Raw genomic sequence first — 13,701 nt, forward strand, 5'->3', positions numbered from 1 at the left:
GCATATGTAGTACTTGGTGCAGTCTGTGGGGTCTGGGGTCTGCACGATCCCGGGGTGACAATAAGGATCACACGAGACTGTGCAGCAGACTTCCTTGTTACTGACGCAGTTCTCACCGTTGAAGTAGGTGTCTGGGTTACAGTGAAGTGCGTTTGACACTTGACCACTAACACAAATATAGTATGTACCGCAGTCGAATGGATCACTGATGAGGCTGAAGGAGCCGTTGCAGGTGATGGGGCAGTCTGGAGGCACACAGGTAGGTGTACAGGCTGTACCGTTTTTACACTTAGGGTCCACAGGGTCAAAATGTTGACCGTTCAGGCAGGGCACAGAGTGGTCTGAAGGAATGTTGTCAGCTAAACAGATGTAATAATTAGTGCAGTTCAAAGGGTCAGGGACCTGATCAAGCTGCTTTTTCCCACTACAGTCTGGTTCACAGGCGTCCTTTTGGACCATCCAGGCGGTGGAGACGACCTGGGTGAGGCAGAATAACTGTTATATGTCGCAAAAGTTATATTGTAATATGGAACTCCTCAAGGGTTGATACACTTGTTGCTATTTTTACAAACTCAATTCCAAATATTACACTCTCGAGCTCACTGCCCCTTGCATTCCTACTGTGTAAAGCTTAAAAGTATTTGAAGATGATGACAATAGATTTGTCAAACACAAATGAGACACAAACACTATTGAGACACAAGCAAAGGATTACTAATTGCTCCTTCCCCGACAATGACCCCTGGGAGTGTCCTGGGGCCCATACTGTTCCTCACCGCTAAGGCAATGATGAGAAGACTGTACTTGATCATGTTGCACGAATTGTACACCTGGCGCTGGACACCTGACGCTGGACACCTAACGCCTGAACACCAGACGCTGGACAAGCTGCTGCAACACCGGACTCTGTTGTGTTTCTTCCGGCACCTGATTTGAGATAGATAAGCAGGTGTGTAGTGGGTGCACGTTTGCTGTGGGTTATGCTGTGGGCGCAGGTTTGGGTGCAGGTGTGCTGGGGCTGCAGGGTTCTACTGGGGCAGCTGCTGCCATGGAGCCAACACTTATACCTGGAAGCTTATCACAGTGTGGTTTTCAACAGGGGGGAGGGACCCATTGTGGACAGGTGATGTCGTTCCATCAATCTCTGAAAACATCATTAAGGCTCACCACAATAGCTGACCAACCAGTAAATATACTTTAGCCTTGAACATTGTCCAGGACTAAAGTAAATACTCAGTGAATATACTCGGAGAAGCTGGGTACACCTATATGTATATACACCTATATGTATCACCCTTGGATCTACAACTCTGGCAAAAAGAGGTGTTACGACCCAGTTATGATCCATAATTTGTATGTCCTAAATGTAGATTATAATTGTCATACTTATTGTTCCATAAAGACCATGATGTCTTAGGTGTTAATAATTTATATTGTGTGTAGTTTATTCTTCAATATAAAAATGTAATGTGTTATCATATGAAGCCAGTATTATATATGAGAGTGGGGGAGTGTGTTTGTGTGTAGGGTCAAGTAGTAGGCTAGTGTGTGTGTGGTGAACAGCACAGAGTTCTGCTGACCAAGCACAGGCCTGTCACCTCTGACGTTTACCAGTGCATGCAGAGAAATATATTTTATATAACAGTGTTCTATACCATTGTAGTCATTTCTATATCGTTACCAAGATTGTTTATCAGTTCATGTGACATTTACAAATAATTTCCTGTAGTGTAAACTGTTTGCTGTAGGAGTACTTTTGTGTTGTAGGTTGGTATATCAAACCACATGTCTTTCATGTGTGGTTATGCTGGCAAGAGTTACTTATTTAATGTACATTAATACATTGTCACTATTCTAGTAATCAATCGTATCTTTACATTGTGATTTAGTAACTTCTTTTGCTTGTCAGTTATGATTGTACCTCGTTTCTTGTCACTACAGAAGATTGTTATAGAATATATATTCTACAGAAAACCTTTAGCATATAGGATTGATGCCAACCTTGATAAAATATATACATATTCTCCAGTTAATATACATCCATATATAAGCAGTTTATGGCTTACATCATCCATTTAGAAAATACTATGTATTATTTACTGTGGAGTTAGATATACATTGTTGTGTGGTAAGGGAGTCTTACAAACAGTAAGATTGTCTAGACTGTTTGTACCAGTAATGTCTGGAGTTGTTTGGGTGCCCTACTAGCGGGGTTCAGAGTTCTCGCCAGTGGGGTGGGGATAGTCGTTAATGATGGTACTGTATTTTCTGCTCCATTCTCAAACTGGTTCTCTCATATTCTGTTTAGCTGTCAAAGAGGTCGCTGACAGTCTGACACGCGAGCTAAACATCTGGTACCTGGATGATGGTACTCTCGCCGGCACCCCGGATACCATTTTGGAGGATATAAGGAAAATCCAGGAGTGAGGAGCCACCTTGGGCCTCATTCTCAACGCATCTACATGTAAAATAGTCTCCCCGCAACCCAGACATCACTGGCCAAATAAAAACTGTTCTTCCAGACATGCTCGTTGTCGAGCCACCTGACTGCACCCTCCTGGGGGCCCCCATTGGCCCGCAAGCAATCGAAGAGGTCCTGGAGGCAAAAATCACTGATCTAAGGAGAATGCCAGACAGACTCGACGAGACTGATACCCATGATGCTCTCTTCCTCCTTACAAGATGCCTATCTCTCCCTAAGTTGACTTACTTTCTGAGGTGTTCTCCATCCGACAACAGCCTTAAATGAAATATGTATTTTTAATACGCATTATGTTAAAATTGATGAATGCGTCTTCGGGGACGGCCGCTGCTTTAACAAGCCTGGCCTGAGAACAGGTTGCCTCATCAACAAAAGCTAATGTTCATTCCATGCAGCTGCCAAATCACTTATTTATGAAGAAAAAACGGTTAAACATAATTCAACTGATTACGGAAACGGACTTTGTCTCATCACTTATGGTCCAGCCCGTCCTCCTAAGGTTTACCAACGTCAAGAAAACAGTAAATTTAAAGTGGCCTTATCCTAACCTACCAGAGGACCCAAAACAGAAAACGGAACAGTACGCCACTATTGCGAGCCGCTTCCATTTTCTGGTACGACAATTTTTGGCTTTGCGGAACGCATACGAGCGACAAGCGACGTTCTTTGTAGGAGGACAAGTTGTATGGTCACACAGTGTCCTTCGTCAGAGACACAGAGAAAGGGAAACTCCAGGGAAGGAAGGAAGCATATATACAGGAGAAGCCTGAGACAGGAAACGTCAAGCAAGCACAAAAGACCATGTACAGTATACATAACTGTACTGTTTGGTGGTTCTGGTCTCAAGACTCTCCAGTATACATACCATCCTCCCTTAGAGTATCCCATTCTTTGTGTCCGATGAATACTGTGTCCGTAAGTGCCAAGACGAACTTTATTGGGCACTAGGAGACTCGAACCGCCGACCCCACGAGTGTGAGGCCAAAGCTCTATCCACCATACTATGAGAAAGCTCTAATAAGAATAAAATGTTTGTTTCCATAATAGTGTGGGTGACAATTTACATAACGTGGGCGTGGATCACTAATTTACCTTTACTTAGTAGCAGCCAAAAAAGTATAAAATTCCAGTTGGGCAGCGGGTAGCTGCTTTTTTAATCTTTCCTTATTAGAGCTTTCTCATAGTATGATGGATAGAGCTTTCGCCTCAAGCTCCTGGGGACGGCGGTTCCAGTCTCCTAGTACCCAAGTGAACGAAATGGTTATTTTCACGATAGTGTGGTTGACAATTTATATGACAGCTGGCGAAAGTATCAAATTTCAGGTGGACAGCGCATTGTTGCCTCTGAAATCTTTCGTATTGTTTTTGTTTCAAAGTTCAGGGGAAGAGCTAGCTTCTGGCTCACACCCATGGGGTCGGTGGTTTTATATATATATATATATATATATATATATATATATATATATATATATATATATATATATATATATATATGTATATATATATATATATATATATATATATATATATATATATATATATATATATATATATATATATATATATATATATATATGTCGTACCTAATAGCCAGAACGCACTTCTCAGCCTACTATGCAAGGCCCGATTTGCCTAATAAGCCAAGTTTTCATGAATTAATATATTTTCTCTATTTTTTTTCTTATGAAATGATAAAGCTACCCATTTCATTATGTATGAGGTCAATTTTTTTTTATTGGAGTTAAAATTAACGTAGATATATGACCGAACCTAACCAACCCTACCTAACCTAACCTAACCTATCTTTATAGGTTAGGTTAGGTTGGGTAGCCGAAAAAGTTAGGTTAGGTAGTCGAAAAACAATTAATTCATGAAAACTTGGCTTATTAGGCAAATTGGGCCTTGCATACTAGGCTGAGAAGTGCGTTCTGGCTACTAGGTACGACATATATATATATATATATATATATATATATATATATATATATATATATATATATATTATATATTATATAATAATAATAATAATAATAATAATAATAATAATAATAATAAAACAGAAGCAAAAGAACGACATATTTTGTACCTTTATTGTTAATAGGCAAAGAAAAAATAACAATGCAAAACCTTCACTTTTGGTCCCAGTCAATACATAATTTACTTACATTTCATTATTTATCTACAAAGAGCAATGAAAAACACGACTGATTTATTAGACTTTACAGTGAATAAACTATTTTGTACAGTATTGTTAAACCTTCTTCAAGACTTTACAAAACAATATTAGAAAACATAAACTTTAAGTTATCTAAGAACATCTTTTTAAGGTAAGTAAGTAATTATCAAAAGAAGGCACCAAGCCTGGAAGGTAATGTTTTCTTGAAGGTAATGTAAGGTAATTATCAGGCGAAAATGCCTTGATGTAATCACTAATTTAGTAAACAAAAGCTGTTTAAATCATAGATTAAATTCAATTATAATCTCTATATAATTTTGTTTAATTAATGTGGCTAAATTTCAGCGATGAATTATTCTGCAGAAATCTTCAGTACCTGTTTAAGAGATCTTTCTTGCACGGACTGGTTCTTACCTGAATGTCATTGACAGATCAATATTAATACTGGAGGAGGTTCGTTGTAAGGGCAGTAGTAGTGGATAGCAGTTGTAGCTAAGGCTATGCTAATGGCTGTAGAAAACCAAGCCGAAAAAGTGTACCTTTGAGGTAATGAGGTTCAGGAAAGCGTCGTGAACTGTGAGGTTGGTACACAGATCTTGGAGTACCTCAAAAAGTTGGACAAGAGGATTGAATTTCTAGAATTAGCTATGGCAAACAGATGGGGTGTAGTGGAGACGGAGGGGGAAGAGGATCGCGTATAACTGATGGAAGAGTCTCAGGAAAGCTAACAATCTACAAGTGTTGGCAGTGTTCAATCCAATGTGGTGGAAAATATTGAGACAAACGATAATGTAGAATGGTTTACAAAACTTGAATTGGAAGACATGATTAAAAAATGGCATTACCTTTGATTGTAATGAGTGCACAAGTATTAAACAAGACGAAATGTTAAAAATGTTGGGACTCTGTGTCTAAGGAGCTATTGGTTCTTAATGAATACTCAACGGCAAATGTCAATGTCATCTGACAACTAGTCATGGAGGAATATAGAGAGAATAGTTACTACATCTACGCTACATTCCTCCCAAGATGGTGTTATTGTTTCTTTGGAATTGCAGTACATTCTTGAATAACATCATACTTTGTAACATTGCTACATAGGAATCTTATATTCGCTCTCTTGTTATACCTCAATATGCATTGCACATTTCTTCCCACCTTCCGAAGTGAGAGAATTAATTCATTACATCCCCCGCCACTCATAAATCTAATCACCGAAGCTACATTTATCTCTGAAATCATAGCATTTCTTGGACATCCCAAAATTATTCTCATGGCTTCATTTTGTTCCCTCTCCAAATTTCTTAGTCTGCCTTTAACAAAACAAGAAATGACAGGTGCAGCATAATCAATAAGTAATCGCAGTGTACCATGTGGTTACTGTTGGAGTGCGAAATGTAAAATGGTACTAATATTTGTGTACTATATGGATGTGTGAGCCTCTTGAGTTAAATAGACGAGGATAGAAATAGCCTACATTACTCTATACTCTTGAGATGTATTGTATTTCATTACCTCAATAAACGTACTTGAATTTGTAAGACATATAGTGTAAGCCAGTCAAAAGGATGCCAGAGCCAGTGATGGTTGTAGGAGCTGGCCAGGATATTGCTGGTTGTAGAGGCAGGACTTGTAGGGTACAAGTACAGGAAGCGTGCCGGAAAAGAGGCAGGAATTCAAGTTCAAGTTCATTGAGATAATAAAATACATCACCAAAGAATAGAGCAGCTTAGGCTATCTCTACCTTCCTGAGAGACAGGAATAACTCAGTTATGGGTTATAAGGACAGTTGGTGGGAAGAATACAGTAAGGGTAGTCAGGGTCGGTGTTGAATACATAGTTTCCCGTGCACGTGTGGACGACACCCGCAGCACCAGCGGCCGAACACGTGAAATATTCCTGCTTACAAGAGCTGCACTTTGGGAAGGCTCCAGCAGCCGTACAGGTAAGCGAGTCTACGCAGTCGGTGCTTGGTGGAACGGTGTGTGGAGTTGTGGTTGTTACTGCTGAGTTTGTTGTAGACGATCCTGTAGCGCACAAGTTGGTACAGGAACTACCCGAGACACATCTACCAATTTGGTAGTCAAAGTGTTCTCCGCTACTACAAGTAAAGTGCAGGCTTGAGTCCACTGGTCCCTCCTCAGTGCATATGTAGAACTTGGTGCAGTCTGTGGGGTCTGGGGCCTGCACGATCCCTGGCTGACAGTAAGGAACACAAGAGACTGTGCAACAAACTTCCTTGTCATTGACGCAGTTCACACCGTTGAAGTAGGGGTTGTCTGAGTTACAGTGAACTGTCTGAGACACTTGACCAGCAATACAAATATAGTATGTACTACAGTTTCTTGGATCACTGATCAAGCTGAACGAGCCGTTGCAGGTGATGTGACAGTCTTCGGGCAGGCAAACAGGGTCACAAGTGTCACCAGCTGCGCCGCCACAGTCTGCTTCAACTGGATCGAAAAAGATAGGACAAGGCACAGCGTGGTCTGACACTATACCGTCCCCCAAACAGATGTAATAGTTGGTACAGTTCAGGGGGTCAGGGACTTTATCTCCAAGAGCTTTCCCAGCACAATCAGGTGAACAGGCATCGTTCTGGAGCATCCAGGCGGTGGACGCGACCTGCGTGAGGGGGAGGAACTATTATATGTCGTACAAGTTATATTAAAATATGGAACTCTCAATAGTCTTGTGCGTTTTCTTTAACGTCATAAATTTGTTTACTGTCAAATAATGAGAGGAAGAATTATTGAACTTTAATCCAGGGATTGAAATCAAGGTAGTTTACTAGCATTTCTAAATACCAATCATTATTATTCACAGACAAGGGGAATATATATATCATAGAAACAATGATAATTTTAAATGTATTAATAACTTTTTTATTTGCTACAATAAGGTACATCGTAGCAAATGAAATTCTAATCTCAGGCACTTTTGATTCATAATACTATCAGAGCGCACGAGACAAGCACTTACTTCTTATACAGGAACCTTAAGAAATCCATAACCAGTGAGCCTAATGCAATTCCCAACTTCCTCTATTCATTATCTAACACTACTTACTCAACCCACTTCCGTAGCCAGATACACACTACTTTTACCCTCCGATGAAACACCGCGTAGAGGGAATCCATCTGCTCCACCCCTCAAATGAAATGAACCAATGGCTAAATGGCTCTCAAGCACACCTTAGACCTGAGCCACTCACAGAACAGTTATGAGATGGTCAAGCCAGGCACCCAAGACAGCCAATCTTCGGTGTCGAAGACAATCAATCTTTACAGTCTCCGTGGTGTGGTGGTAAGACACTCGCCTGGCGTTCCGCGAGCGCTATGTCATGGGTTCGTATCCTGGCCGGGGAGGATTTACTGGGCGCAATTCCTTAACTGTAGCCTCTGTTTAACGCAACAGTAAAATGTGTACTTGGATGAAAAAACGATTCTTCGCGGCAGGGGATCGTATTCCAGGGACCTGCCCGAAACGCTACGCGTACTAGTGGCTGTACAAGAATGTAACAACTCTTGTATATATCTCAAAAAAAAAAAAAAAAAAAAAAAAAAAAAAAAAAAAAAAATCCCCAATCAGGTAACAATCCAGCTAGGGCGCTATACCATTTCCTTCACTTCCTTAAACACTCTCACCCCTCCCTCCAGCCTATCTCTCATGTATTGTTCCCCTCTTATATTAAAATACATCACCCTTCTGCCTCTCTCTCATATATAATACTATCATTATTCCCCTCTACACAGGGGATTAATGATTAACCCTTCTTGTTAAACAGGTCACAGGCAGCCTCTAACAAGCCTATGCCAGTGTAGTGTGCTTCACTCACTCCACAACTCCACATACCCTCATACATCTCTCCTCCTCATTGCTATACTCATCCCACTTGCTTACACTTGCTGCTTCTGTTAACAAAACTTATTTCAACTGAGTGTACTCTTAAACACTTTGCCCCCTAATAATGTATACTGATTCAAAAGTGCTCGTAAGTATGAATTTGTCGAATATTATCGTCTCTTTGTAAAGTTGTGAGTCTTTTAATAGTTTGTCTTTCAAAATAAGAAACCAAACTAATGAAACCCAAACTAATGAATCTAAATTAACGAGGCCAAAACTAATGTGACAAAAACTAATAATTAAAACCCAAACTAATGAAACCCTAAATAATAAGACCCAAACTAATGAAACAAATTAATAAAAAATAAACTAATACTTAAGAACCAAACTAAGGATTCACCATTTGCCCCAACAATGCCCCCTGGGCGTGTCCTGGGGCCCATACTGTTCCTCACCGCCAGGGCAACGATGAGAAGACCGGTCTTGATCATGTTGTACGAGCTATACACCTGACGCTGTACCGCTACTGGGTAACTGGGATCTACTGTATCCTGACTTGAGATTGGAAAACAGGTGTGTGGTCGAGGCTGCAGGTGTCTACTGGGGCAGCTGGTGCCCTGGGGCCAACACTTATACCCGGAGGCTTATCACAGTGCGAGTTTAAACAAGGGGGGAGGGACCCATTGTAGTCGGCAGACGTCATCCGGTGCTGCAACAACCCGTCTCACGGTCCGGAATAAGCGTAAAGTTATGCACTCGTGCAATAAAGATATGACAGGCGACGTGATTGTTGTTGTTTTAGATTCAACTTCTCGGCACAAATGTTCCAGGTAGCACGGGATATGGTGAGCCCGTAGTGTACTTGTGTACTTCGACGTGATTCTAGAAGCGAGGCTTGGCGTTTAACCCTCGCAAGGAACGCTTGGGCACAATCGGCGTAAATGCATTTGTCGTCCCTAAATTAATTAACGGCAAGTCGTCAGTAATATACCCTACACTGTTGTCCGTTCTTTAATTATAATATTTACCTGACTTCACCTGTGTGACGGGTTGGCTGACCGCATGACACAGCGTGACCACAATAGGTCCCTCCCTCCGGCCCCGGTGTTGGCGACACCCACATTGATAAGCCTACGGGTATAAGTGTTGCCACCTACGCAGCAGCCGACACAGTACACTCCTGCACCCAAAATACACCTGAAGTAGAGTCCGGTGGTCCAGCAGGTGTACAGCGTCAGGTGTACAGCTCGTCCAACATGATCAAGCACAGTCTTCTTATCGTCACCTTAGCGGTGAGGAACAGTATGGGCCCCAGAACACTCCCAGGGGGCACTGTCGGGTAATTAGTGAGGAAATACTTCCTGCATCCTTGGTTCACGTCTTACCCTTAAGGAGCTGGAGGAGGTTTTGAATTGATCATAAGTGACATGTATGTTAAATGGCACGGATCACAGGATATGTAGTGCACCTCTACCAATTTCTCACAACTGCAAAAATGGGGGATGGGGGATAGGAGAAAAAATATTAATATGAATTCATACAGAATGTATTGATTCTATAATTACAACAAAGCAAACATTATTTTGTTTTCGTGAATATATATATTATATATATATATAACTGAAAACTCCCCCCCCCCCCCCCCGAAAACTCACACTCAGTTGCATATAGTCCTGGGGACCATTCAGGTTTGTTCGCATATATATATATATATATATGTATATATATATATATATATATATATATATATATATATATATATCTACCCAACTCGGCGTTCAGTTCATTTGGGCGATATATATATATCTCAGGTTGGGCACTTTTCCTTTCACCTCATGCCTCTGTCCACCTAGCAGTAAATAGGTACCCGGGATCTAGGCTATTGTTGAGGGTTGCATCCTTGGGAAGGTCAGTATTTAGTCGAAGGTGACCTTTCAACTGATGCCTCTATTCACCTAGCTGTGAAAATAGGTAATGAGGAGTTGGGCAATTGCAATGGGGTTGCATCCTGGTCGGTCGGTACATACGTCAGGCTGCGAGCAGCTGCGTCCAACAGCCTGGTTGATCAGTCCGGCAACCAGGAGGCCTGGTCGACGACCGGGCCGCGGGGACGCTAAGCCCCGGAAGCACCTCAAAGTAAGGTAAGGTAAGGTAAGGTAGGTCACTCAGAGGTGACCTCGATAAGCCTAAATGCGGGCTTCCTGTCCCTGACAACAGGATATCCATTTTTTTCATGTCAAACGGTATTATATCACTATCATAATATATCTCTCCGTGACCCAGGTGGTGTGTGCCGTCGGGACCCTCCAGCAAGACTCCTGTCTACCGGACTGTACTGGTAAAAATCCTCTTGACAAAGTACCTGATCCCCTGAACTGCACCAACTATTATATCTGTATTAATGATGGTACTCCTGCGGACCACGCCCTTGCCTGCCCCAGTGACAACTTCTTTGACCCGGAAGAGCTTGACTGCTTCCCCGCACCTCCGGAAGGTTGTCAAGCTGCCTGCCCGAGTCCTGGCTGCCTGGTCACCTGCAACGGCTCCTACAGCATGATCAGTGATGCATTCAATTGCAGCACATACTATGTCTGCATTGAAGGTGTCCCTGACATAGAATTTACCTGTCCTTCCGAGGACCCCTACTTCGACGGTGTGAGCTGCGTCAGTGACAAGGACGCTTGCTGCAAAGTCTCGTGTGTTCCTTATTGTCAGACAGGGGTCGTGCAGGCCCTCGACCCCACAGACTGCACCAAGTACTACTTATGCCCTCAGGAGGGACCTGTGGACCCAAGTTTACACTTTACCTGTGATATTGAAGAACACTTTGATTACCAAAGTGGTCAATGTGTAGCAGGGAGTTCTTGTACGAGCTTGTGCTAAACACCCTTCCACATCTTATTACGTACATTGCTATCAGCAACTGCAGCCACAATTATATCAACTACAACTAACATACTGCAATACCATTACTTCACTGTGTTCTCACTTTGTAACAGTTGCACAGTTGGCTGTGCATGGAGTGTATCCGGAGTTACCAGTGATGGGACTACTCTCCGCCCAAAACTGTCAACAACCCGCGACCGCCGGCTGGAAGACGAGGAATCTCAGTCGTACTGGGGAGCTTTAGAGCCGCTCTCGTCGCGCTCTGCCTCACAAACACACCACCCAACATGTATACAAACAATACCAATGAGAAAATACAACTAGAGCATGCAGCTCACATATGACCGCTGTATCACGTGGCTTTCCCACACTAATCTTAAACTAAATATTATCTAAACCACAGACATGACATTCATTTTGATAAAAAAGACATAAACATTATGTCTGTGAGAAGACATTACCATAACTAATTCATTTTGATCTCACCACCTGCTAACAGTACAGAGGAAGGGCAGGAAAATACACGGTAGACTGGAGTATAAATATATAATCAACTGGTAGCCTATAACAAGAGGGTCCGCCACCGCCGGGAAGCCTAACGCGATGCTCACTACGCTTGAATTCTCCGTAGAAATTATATAATATAGAATACTGTCTATTGACCTTACAATCTAATCATATTAAAATATAAATATATATAAAATGATGAGCATTTTATTATTACCTTTAATTGATCCTCAATTATTATAATATATATATATATATATATATATATATATATATATATATATATATATAATATATATATATATATATATATATATATATATATATATAAAGAACTTAGTGGTCACTGAATGTGTGCTTGATAAGATTATATAATCAATGCAATAAAATAAAAGATCACATTATTGATAAATCTTTTAGTGGTGCTATTCTAAAGTTACATCATAAATGATATAACTGCCCAAATGGCATCAATAAATCCAATTATTGCAGTCAACAGGAATGTGACGAGAAATATTGATCGAAATCGATCACTTTATAAATAATTTGAATAATCCAATTCGTCTTTACTCGTTATGTCAGTTACTCACTGATTAATCCACAGAAATATCACATACCACAACCCGTCTTCATCAACAAAGGCCAAATGCTCGTTGATCCAACCACCAAATCTCCTGTTTATGAATGAAAAACACTACACGACTCGCAACTGATGTGTGAATTTTTCTCGAACAGTGATTCGTTCACGGCTTCTGTTTGCATCGGACTTCTCTAAATGGTTCATCCACCTACTGTAAATGCTAATAATGGCCTAGAGAAACGTTGAATCAACGTTGTCGACGTTAAATCAACGTTTTCGACGTTCAACCAACGTTGTCGACGTTGAATCAACGTTATCGACGTTGAATCAACGTTATCGACGCTCATAACAGGCGAGAAATCTCTAGGTAAACACTCCATGAGCAATCAAACCTGCATTTCAGACATCATAAGCGTCTGGTTGTCGCAATAGGAGCCAATCCCACTTTAAAAGGGCATGGGTGGACCCATCCACCCTATGACACTCGCCATACAATCACAGTTCACCAGGAAAGTTGCGTGAGGCTAGCCACAACCATCTGGCCTCCAAACCCGAACAGACATTCTCTTTTATGGATACAGATCGAGCGTTATTGAAATAATATTATCCACGATGGAACTATCCCGGTGAACCTATTTGCAATCTTTGGGGGGGGGGACTGAGGGAGAAGAGGCCTAGTATCTTCTAGGCCTCTTATAATATCCTTCTGTTGACACCTTCAATGACCTTGGAATAATGTATTACCACTTGTAAGAAGATATACGAATCAGGTAAAAGAACAATATACATATTTATAATTAAGTTTCATTAAACTGTGCAAGCCTAATATTATATATATATATATATATATATATATATATATATATATATATATATATATATATATATATATATGCAATTGACGATCACAAAACACTGATCATTTTATGCGGAAAATCCACAGAGAAATATGAAATGAGGTGAACGTTTCGGCTTGTTAAAGCCTTTTGTCGCAAGGCTGCAGTCTGGTGTTGACAAAGGCTTTAACAAGCCGAAACGTTCACCTCATTTCATATGTCTCTGTGGATTTTCCGCATATATATATATATATATATATATATATATATATATATATATATATATATATATATATATATATATATATATATATATATATACAGCCCGTTCTACTGATTTGCTACAAAATGCAAAATCCAACCTGCTAATCTAATTAAAGACAATAAC

General features: G+C 40.8%; 4 protein-coding genes across 4 annotated transcripts in view; 1 reads left to right on the top strand and 3 right to left on the bottom strand.

Annotated features, from left to right (window-relative positions):
- The window catches only part of LOC123759617 (peritrophin-48-like), a 2,335-nt gene extending 1,303 nt beyond the window's left edge, over nucleotides 1–1,032 (bottom strand). Inside the window, exons 1-2 of the mRNA XM_045744750.2 lie at nucleotides 777–1,032; nucleotides 1–477 (exon numbers count right to left, since the gene is read on the bottom strand). The exon at nucleotides 1–477 is cut by the window's left edge and continues 1,303 nt beyond it. Of these exons, the coding sequence (XP_045600706.2) occupies nucleotides 1–477; nucleotides 777–812 (513 nt within the window). The 5' untranslated portion in view covers nucleotides 813–1,032. The remainder of the gene's footprint in view (nucleotides 478–776) is intronic.
- LOC123759614 (salivary peroxidase/catechol oxidase) overlaps nucleotides 1–13,701 on the bottom strand; it is a 76,809-nt gene that overhangs the window by 54,449 nt on the left and 8,659 nt on the right. The gene's annotated exons all lie outside the window — the stretch shown is intronic.
- On the bottom strand, nucleotides 4,558–9,118 carry LOC123759618 (peritrophin-48-like). Its single transcript, XM_045744751.2, has 2 exons — nucleotides 8,960–9,118; nucleotides 4,558–7,283 (listed from the first exon to the last, which is right to left on the bottom strand). Exons 1-2 carry the CDS (start codon nucleotides 8,993–8,995, stop codon nucleotides 6,429–6,431), a joined length of 891 nt encoding a protein of 296 aa, XP_045600707.2. The 5' UTR covers nucleotides 8,996–9,118; the 3' UTR covers nucleotides 4,558–6,428.
- On the top strand, nucleotides 9,624–12,099 carry LOC123759619 (peritrophin-1-like). The gene is made up of 2 exons (XM_045744752.2): nucleotides 9,624–9,796; nucleotides 10,788–12,099. The coding sequence occupies exons 1-2, from the start codon at nucleotides 9,761–9,763 to the stop codon at nucleotides 11,385–11,387; spliced, it is 636 nt and encodes a 211-aa protein (XP_045600708.2). The 5' UTR covers nucleotides 9,624–9,760; the 3' UTR covers nucleotides 11,388–12,099.

Source organism: Procambarus clarkii, chromosome 8 (genome assembly GCF_040958095.1).
Source record: "Procambarus clarkii isolate CNS0578487 chromosome 8, FALCON_Pclarkii_2.0, whole genome shotgun sequence".
Lineage (NCBI taxonomy): Eukaryota > Metazoa > Arthropoda > Malacostraca > Decapoda > Cambaridae > Procambarus > Procambarus clarkii.

Excerpts from the sequence above, each read along its gene's own strand:
- LOC123759618 (XM_045744751.2), bottom strand. The coding sequence starts at position 8,995 with ATGATCAAGACCGGTCTTCTCATCGTTGCCCTGGCG. Across the intron at positions 7,284-8,959 it reads TTCTCATCGTTGCCCTGGCG|GTCGCGTCCACCGCCTGGAT; the intron begins GTGAGGAACAGT and ends CCCCTCACGCAG.
- LOC123759619 (XM_045744752.2), top strand. The coding sequence starts at position 9,761 with ATGATCAAGCACAGTCTTCTTATCGTCACCTTAGCG. Across the intron at positions 9,797-10,787 it reads TTCTTATCGTCACCTTAGCG|GTGGTGTGTGCCGTCGGGAC; the intron begins GTGAGGAACAGT and ends TCCGTGACCCAG.